This window comes from Rhamphochromis longiceps, linkage group LG2 (assembly GCF_057381845.1).
Source record: "Rhamphochromis longiceps isolate RC_006_pf linkage group LG2, R_longiceps_female_GT1.1, whole genome shotgun sequence".
Classification (NCBI taxonomy): Eukaryota; Metazoa; Chordata; class Actinopteri; order Cichliformes; family Cichlidae; genus Rhamphochromis; species Rhamphochromis longiceps.
The window spans coordinates 18,446,522-18,455,027 of record NC_140558.1 but is presented as its reverse complement, the minus strand read 5'-3'; the positions used below and the strand labels follow the sequence as shown (position 1 = coordinate 18,455,027).

Genomic DNA, 8,506 nt, shown 5'->3' with positions numbered 1-8,506 from the left:
ACCAACCTTAAGTTTATGTAGAATGGATTGAACATCTGTGGGTGGTTCAGGCCGCGTGCTTACACTCACTTCATCTGTATCTGCTGAAATTCTCTGAAACTGAACTTTACACAACTGGTCATTGTCTACAGTGTCAACCTCAGTCAAAAGTCCAAGTCTAGTCCTGGGTTGCAACCAGATGTCTTCATCAGACAAGTTCATGACCTGAACAGGAAAAATATGCCTCTCTGATGTTATCAAGGTTGGCACAACTACCAAACCTCCAGGTAAAGGGGCATTGCCAGGTTCAAGAAGCATTAAAGGACCTTTTTCACTGACAGTTTTTAGCCCTTTGGCCATGATGGTAGCTGCAGATGAGGCTGGGACATGGACAGCATCTTTCCCAGCGAGCCTGGCACATGAAAGTCTGTTTGCTACACTAACCGTTTGTACTCGCTGAAAAGCCTGCCTCCAGTTACTGTCAAGGTTACCCTTCATTGTGGTTTCAAACTCTCCATGTACTAGTTCTTGGCACTTTTTAATTACATTCATTCCAAGGAGACAAGGCACAGAGCAAGACTGTGCTGAATCTCTGACTATAAGAAACCCCCTTTCTGGGATTGTCAGCCCCATCGCTTCTACTTCCAGCTCCACATAGCCTACATAAGGTATCTCCAGTCCATTAGCTGCCGTGATCTTCAGCCATTCAAAGGTAGAATGGATATTGGTGTCTTCTGCTGACCAGTGTTCGTTGAAAAACCCCTCTGAGATGGTACTCACTTGACTGCCAGTGTCGAGGAGACATGATACCTCCACTCCCTGTAGTTTGATTTCTACAGTCCTACATTCCCCAACGGCCCTCTCTAAAACTACATCTTTGTTCAGTGTTTTAGTTTGTGAGCCAGTTGCCTCCCCTCGAATTGTTTGGCTCATGACAACCGAGGGCTCCAGTTTTCCTGCCCTATTGGAGACACAGGAGCAGCATCACTAGACCCGAGTTTGATTTGTGGACATATCCTGGCAATATGCCCAACCCCTCTGCACTTAAAACAAATTGGCTGACCATCAGGTGTAAATGCAGGCTGTGGTTTAACTCTTGGCTTGGGGTCTGGGGGAGTCTGTGGGGCACGTCTACACAGTTCCGCTACAGCAGTTGATAGTGCAGTCAGTGCTTTTCCTAATTCTGCTAACTGCTCTCCCTGGTGGGCAACAGCCCGTTGCACTTCCTCTAACACTGAAGGGGGATCGTTGTTCGGAGCTGTTTTAGTTACCGAGCATTGGGCCTCTAAGGCTTCTGATTGAACCATGTGGCTTCTCAACCCTTTCGTGGAATGAGATCGGTAATCCTCCATTTCCCAAAGGAGAGCCTCATCCCTCACCTCTAGCAAACTAGAGTGTGGTTTCTCCCTGACCATTTTCCTTAGTTCACGCCTCAGAGTGGCATTCTTTAACCCTTCAATAAACTGATCCCTTAGGACAGTGTTCTCATCAGATATTGCATTTGTGGACTGTTTTACTACAGAGCTCAGTATCTGAGAAAGTGCATGGGAATAATCACGGAGATCTTCTCCATCTGCCTGCTTACGGTTGTAAAAAGACTGCAGAAGCTGTGTGACACTACGCCTCTCACCAAACGCATTTCTTAGATAGGCGAATAAATCACTTGGCCCAACTGATTGACCCCTCATACATAACCTCACTTCCTCAAGTGCTGGCCCACGCAACAATGAAAGTATAAAATCACACTGTTCCTCGGTGCTCTGTTCTCTGGACCTTGTCACTCTTTCAACCTCTTCAATAAATTCTTCAACAGACCTCCCGTCCTTTCCCAATTCCCCTGTAAAGACTTGGACCTGGCGTTCACGTGGAACACAAATGTATGAACGGTTAAGGGCACGACCAGCACTGTCCCTTTGAGCCCTTGTTTCATCAGTTAATCTGATAAGGTCATCCCTCAACCTCGTCAGCTCCTGAAGCTGGTTTTGTATCTCATCATCTGGAGCCCTACTTGGTCCTGCCGGCTCTAATGGGCCCTGACTGGATAAATCCCCACCACTGGCATTATCCCCAGCATCTGGAGCACTTGACATGGCGCTTCTAATTCAGTCCACAGTCCAAGCTTAAGTATAGATTAGCTATAATAAGGATGCTATGGGAAAAGTCCAGTTCAAGGAACAAGACTAATCTTGTTCGCTGCTATCCGATTGCCAGGTCCAGATGGGTTCTGTCCCAAGCGCCGCACCAGCAACTCTGCAGAATCACCACCTCCGCACGTCCTCCCGCAGTGATGGTTAATCCCTGTAGTCTTCACCACTGCCGTATTTTTTGTATTTTTAATAAAAAGGAAATAACATGCCACTGTGCCGCCAGTTAAAAGTTAGTGAACTAAAACTCTCCTTCTGCTGCACACCCCACTCCTGGTACCAAAATTATGTAGCCTGGGAAATGGTTAGCCACGCAGGACACAATTACTGGGGTTCTTAATGTGCAGTTTTATTGTCAATGACGACTGAATAAACTAAAAAAAATGTCCTTTGACCTTTACTTTTGTCAAACAGCGGCCATATGGACTTGTACTGAACATCTACAGCACGAGAGGTAACGTGGCAAAGTAACAGAATAACCTATTAAACAAAGATGCGCCACTACAATACAAGGAATAAAAGAAATGAAATGAAATACAAAATACAAAAATACGGCAGTGGCCTCTGTCTGTGCAGAACAAAATACAAAGAACTAAATCACACAAGGCTCCTTTAAAAAAATGTGGAAGGGTTACATACATGTTTATAAACACTTACATTCCACAGAAATCTCAGCTCACTTGCAATACTGGAGCACACAGATGATCTCGCAGCTTATCCCTTGCATGGAGAAAATGGCCGCTCCACGCTGCACATACAGGTCCTTTGCACCATACATTTAAGAAATACATCATCTTGTTAAAATACTGACGTTTTGCCACTGCACTACAATTATAACAATATGTTTCAATGAGTTATGTGCATATTTAACAATTCCTTACCAACAATTTAACTCCTTCACAACATTCCCGTTCCACATCCACAACAAAAAGAAAAGTAAACAGGAAGTCCCAAGATGCATTTCTTGTTAAGTTTTTTTTGGAAAACTGCAGTTAACCCTTAAGCACTGCCCCCCCCCCCCCCCCCCCCCCCCAGTGACCACAATATGCAACTACACAAACCTATAAAATTAACAGCTTCAAGTGCACACAACATGCAGATAACCAAAGAAATAGCACAAGCAATAACATTAAATTACCCAATAACATTCTTGCCTTACCATACATGGAAACAAAGAAACAACATTTTAAGACCCCTTTTTGAACCTTAAATGGATATTTGGTTAACTGAAATGGAAAATATTATTATTAATTTACCACTCGGCTACATATTTAAAAATATCTGATCCTCTCTGGTTACTCTGGTATGAATAACTCTGAATTACTTTATGGTAAATAACACACTATCTGCAAAAAACTGTGAAAGAATTCCAGATCACAAGTTTGTAGTTCAACACACAAGTGACGACCTTTGACCTTCATCAGGTTTTATTTAATTGTGTCAGAAAACTCAAACCTGCCCTTCATGCAGCTGAGTACATCAAGTGTTTAAAACGGAAGCTATGCAGGTCTGAGATCAGCAGCTCTGTGAAACACCAAACTGAGGTCCTGTTAATGCTGATATATAGTGACACAGTTACAGGGGTGATTAATCCTTTTGTTTTTTTGTCTTTAACTTTATTAATAAAACAGCTGCAGCTTTCACTATAGCACGTGTGGTACTTTAACCTTTGTATTGTTTTCATCAGTTCGTTTTGCAGTTAACATGTGAACATGTTGGATGATCTGTCTGCTGTCACTGGGTGGTGCTGAGGTCTGAATCTGAGGGCAGCTCCTGTAATCACAAAGAGAACAGAACCATCAAACTCAAATGTAAATTTTATCCCTCAAAATTGAAATAAAGCTGATTCTTCTGTCCTCACACACTCAGGATCTGAAGTTCTTCTCTTACAATTTTTTCAGTATTACAGTACACTACAGTACTTTAATCCATAGTTCCTGATTAATGAGGAGTTACTGAAGCACAAGCTTTTAAAAAAAATGTTACTGTCTTTACAGATGTGGCAAGAGACTGAAAACATGCTGTTGTTTGCACATATTTAATACTCAGCTCTGCACAGGAGCTGCAGCAGGGTGCGTCCTGTTGCTTTTACAGTATAATACTTGTAATAAAAGTACAGTAACAGTAATTAGTGACTGAGTAGTCCGGGGCGTTTCTCTTGATTTCTTTAGACAGGGTAAATTCATTCACCTGCACGGATCAGCTAAATTTAGCTTACTTAAAAAAAATTATCTTTTTCTGTCAGACCTGATGAGAGCTGTTAACGAACTCCGTGAGGAGGTCAGAGCCATCCGCAATACTGGCTGCAATGAATCGGTAGATGCTGGGGTACTGCCTCTGGATTTGCCCTTGCACAACATTGAGGAGCTAAACAATGCAGAGGCATCTCTTCAATCACAAGAGGCAAATAAGGCAATGGTAAGTATATAAAGGTTATGTACACTTTGTAACTATAAAGTATAATAGCTGTCAGATGTGATTTAAATACATAAAGACGGCCTGTTGATTAAAACACACAAGCACTTGTGTACACATTTAAGACATGAGACACGCTAATTCCATCTCTTAAAATGTGTCTATAGGTGAGACGCTTTGCCTTGATTGGAGGGACCACATTGGAGGTGCGAGTCCGCCGTGTAATGGCTTATGCCATTACAAACCAGCTGGCCTCGGTACTAAACTGGGCAGGGAAAAAAACCAAGGACCAGACAAAGCAAAAAATGGCATTTAAAGATACAGTGCTCTGCAGATGCATATTTGGTAAGCTTTACCGTTTTTTTGCTATATTACTTTGTCTTTCTCAATAACAAGACTTTCATGTCCGGTTAATCTGGAGATGGAGTCTTTGGTCTTTGGCTTGTTTAGTCCTCGGGTTGTAGTTTGTACAGCCCGAGGACCCCATGTTTATTTTGTTTTAAAGGATACACGGCACACCATGTTAAGACTTATCACTTTTTCCGCTCATAGCTCTTTGGGAATCAAATGCAGCAGTTTGTAGATTTACGCCTGGTGACTTTCATGTTTATCAGCCTAGGAGTTTACATACTTTCTCCCCGCTGAAGACAGTTAAAAAGAGCTTACTCATGTGCTCTAATTCACTTTTGTGTGTGTGTGTGTGTATTTTTGTCCTAGATGGCCTGACGCAGCAGTTAGGGGCAAACTCTATGTCCGAGTTTGTCTTTGCACAAGCAGTGCAGAAATGGCTCCGATACGCTTCAGATCGTTTGGGTGGCGCAGGACGCACATCATGCATCCCCATCCCAGAGTAAAAATTACAAACTTCTGTGAAACATATAAATGTAAATAGGAAACTGTCTTTTAATAAAGTATTCAGCAAATGAAACATGCCTATTGTCCTTTTTTTGTTTAGTTTGTTTCTCTGTTACATCACATGCAATGCTTTCTTATTTTAGGATATTAATATTGACATGATACATTGTGAGACATTTGGGGTTTTTTTTATTTATAAAGGGTTTCCAATTTGAGGAATAAGTACAATTATGTGTTTAGGTGGTTTAACTATTGATGGAAACATGCAGTAGTTTAGTATTGGTTAAAATACCTATAAAGAGAGGTAGATTTCCAGTCATGATTTAACTTTTGCTAGACGACTCAGACACACATGTTTATGGCTTCATCTTATAGAATTCAATATCCCCGTGCTGGGCAAACAGGTTTTGCAGCTGTTTGAGCTAAGATTTTCAAGTTATTCACATAATGAAAACCTATACTTTGTTTCGGTCGAGTTCCCCATTCAAATGCATGTAACAGTGAGAAACGCACTGTCTTGGTGAAAGAAAGTGTTTTTGTACAACTTCATATAACTTTTGATAGACGACTCAGACTCACATATTTATGGCTTTATCTTGCAGACCTCAATATCCCTGTGCTGGGCAAACAGGTTTTGCAGCTGTTTGAGCTAAGATTTTCAAGTTATTCACATAATGAAAACCTATACTTTCTGTCGGACGAGTTCCCCATTCAAATGTATGTAATAGCGAGAAACCCCCTGCTTCAGGACACCTACACCAGGAGATGCCGGACTAGAGCAGCGCAGATACTGAAGGACCCGTCCCATCCAGGCAACAAACTGTTCCAACTTCTGCAATCTGGTAGAAGGTTCCGCATCTTCCGGGCAAGGACAGAGAGACTCAAGAGGAGCTTCTATCCCCAAGCCATCCGTGCCCTAAACACACACACCCGCCCTCTCACATCATCTATAATTGACTGAGACAGGACTCTTCCAGACACTCTAAACCAAGGCACAATGTACACTTCAATTCCTTTAATTTTAAATATGTTTATATTGTCTATCCTGTAAAATAGTCAGATGTCTATTCATATTAATGTACAGAATTCACCTGCTTGCTGCTACTACTGCACATTCACCCAGTGTATATACTATATGTATATATATGTATATGTATATATATATATATATATAATGTTCTTCCTCTACAACCCCCCCCCCCCCCCCCCAATTTTTGCACATGTCGAGGAGCGTGTCAGGCTACATTTCACTGTGTGTTATACTTGTATAACTATGCATGTGACAAATAAAGAACCTTGAACCTTGAACCCACTGTCTTGGTGAAAGAAAGCGTTTTTGTACAACTTCATATAAATAGCTGTAACTTTTGATAGACGACTCAGACTCACATATTTATGGCTTTATCTTATAGAATTTAATATCCCCGTGTTGGAAAAACAGCTTTTGCAGCTGTTTGAGCTAAGATTTTCAAGTTATTCACATAATGAAAACCTATACTTTCTGTCGGACGAGTTCCCCATTCAAATGTATGTAATAGCGAGAAACCCACTGTCTTGGTGAAAGAAAGCGTTCTTGTACAACTTCATATAAATAGCTGTAACTTTTGATAGAAGATTCAGATATACGTATTCATGGCTTCATCTTATAGAATTCAATATACCCGTGCTGGGCAAACAGGTTGATAGGTTTGTAGCTTGAACCTATCCGCTGGAACGTTGAGGACAATATAATTACACAGCAAAGCAAGACACGAGTAGGCAAAGTTCTTCATGTTTCTCGTGCACGGGAGAGAACCGGACAAACGCCGTTCCTTCGCTTGACCCCAGTTGCTCTCGTCCGTTCTCCCGTAACACTGCTCTTTTATTGAGGTTACATGAATATGCATAGGTTCATTAACATATGACGTCTACATACACACAAAGAGTACTGTGTGTGTGTGTGTGTGTGTGTGTGTGTGTGTGGTCAAGATGTGACCCTGTGAAGACTCCCCAAAGCTGGTGCCAGGAGTCTAGGGCTCCATCTGAACAAAAGGCTCTTATACTTAAAGAAATACACGTGTGTTTGCTAAACCATATATCAGCAAGAGAAGATACGACCTCTCCTAGGAGGTGTGTGATCTATGCCAGAACACTCTGTAGAGGAGTGAACGCACTCCCCTCTTCATGCTACACAGAGTTGTTACAGACCTCCTAGGATGAGACATTCTTTCAATCTACAAATGATTATACACCTCTAAGCATATATGGTTAAATATTTCTAAGTATAAATGACAATCAACAATACAAAACCTAACATTCCCCCCTTTATTGACCTTTATGCTAGAAAAGTTCCCAGGTATGAATACCTCATGTCTGATAGTTTCAATGCAAACATTTTTATACTCAGCATATGTCAAATCACCCTAAATTACTGAAAAAGTACACAGTTTAACAAATGTATTAGCAGTTATCCCATTCCTCATTGATCTCATCCAATGGCAAACTGCATCCTACAAGCAAACAAAGAAATTGTTAATTTAACAGTTAAAATAAGAAAGTAACATTTTCAAAAACATCTCAGCTTGGTGGTGCTTCCTCCGGGTGTGCAAATCACATGTCTCTCTGCAGAGTGGTTTGAGTTCTGCAGGGCATCATGAATGTCTCTTCCAGTTGTTTCCATCACTGTCCATAGTCCAAATGTATGTAGAATAAACATTCAAACATACCAGTTGGTTTTGTTGTTTGTCAACATGGGTCTCAGCTATCTCCAAAGCTGCAGACCTCTCAGCACTCAAGTTTTATGGCCTCTACCAACCCCATCACCTCACTTCAGGCCTTCGTCTTGTGAGGGGGATATTTATGAATCCTCCACTGTCCACGCTCTGCAGAAAAACCTCTCTGTGGAAAGGGTGCTGGGTTCAGTTATCTTACTGCTGTTATGATCCCAGCAGCCTTCACAGTGTCATCGTATGCACAGTGCAGTGGCACAGCATTAGGTGATGTTCATAGGAAACTGCTGTCATCACCATCATAGCTTCTGGTTCCTGTGCTTTCACAGAATCATGATGCCATCCTTAGACTCCCTCTGCGTTGTCGATGGAGCTTGGCACGCTCCCCTCATCCTTCAGGTGCCC

General features: G+C 41.7%; 1 protein-coding gene across 1 annotated transcript; it reads left to right on the top strand.

Moving 5' to 3' along the window:
• Positions 1–340: 340 nt before the first annotated feature.
• LOC146677126 (uncharacterized) lies at positions 341–5,392 on the top strand. Its single transcript, XM_085429502.1, has 5 exons — positions 341–424; positions 607–647; positions 4,295–4,541; positions 4,706–4,883; positions 5,256–5,392. The coding sequence occupies exons 1-5, from the start codon at positions 341–343 to the stop codon at positions 5,390–5,392; spliced, it is 687 nt and encodes a 228-aa protein (XP_085285628.1).
• Positions 5,393–8,506: the final 3,114 nt, after the last annotated feature.

Bases quoted from the DNA above. Each gene is read 5' to 3' on its own strand.
- LOC146677126 (XM_085429502.1), top strand. From the start codon at position 341: ATGGTAGCTGCAGATGAGGCTGGGACATGGACAGCATCTTTCCCAGCG. The intron at 4,542-4,705 runs GTAAGTATATAA...ATGTGTCTATAG, and splicing joins AAGAGGCAAATAAGGCAATG to GTGAGACGCTTTGCCTTGAT. The intron at 4,884-5,255 runs GTAAGCTTTACC...TTTTTGTCCTAG, and splicing joins GCTCTGCAGATGCATATTTG to ATGGCCTGACGCAGCAGTTA.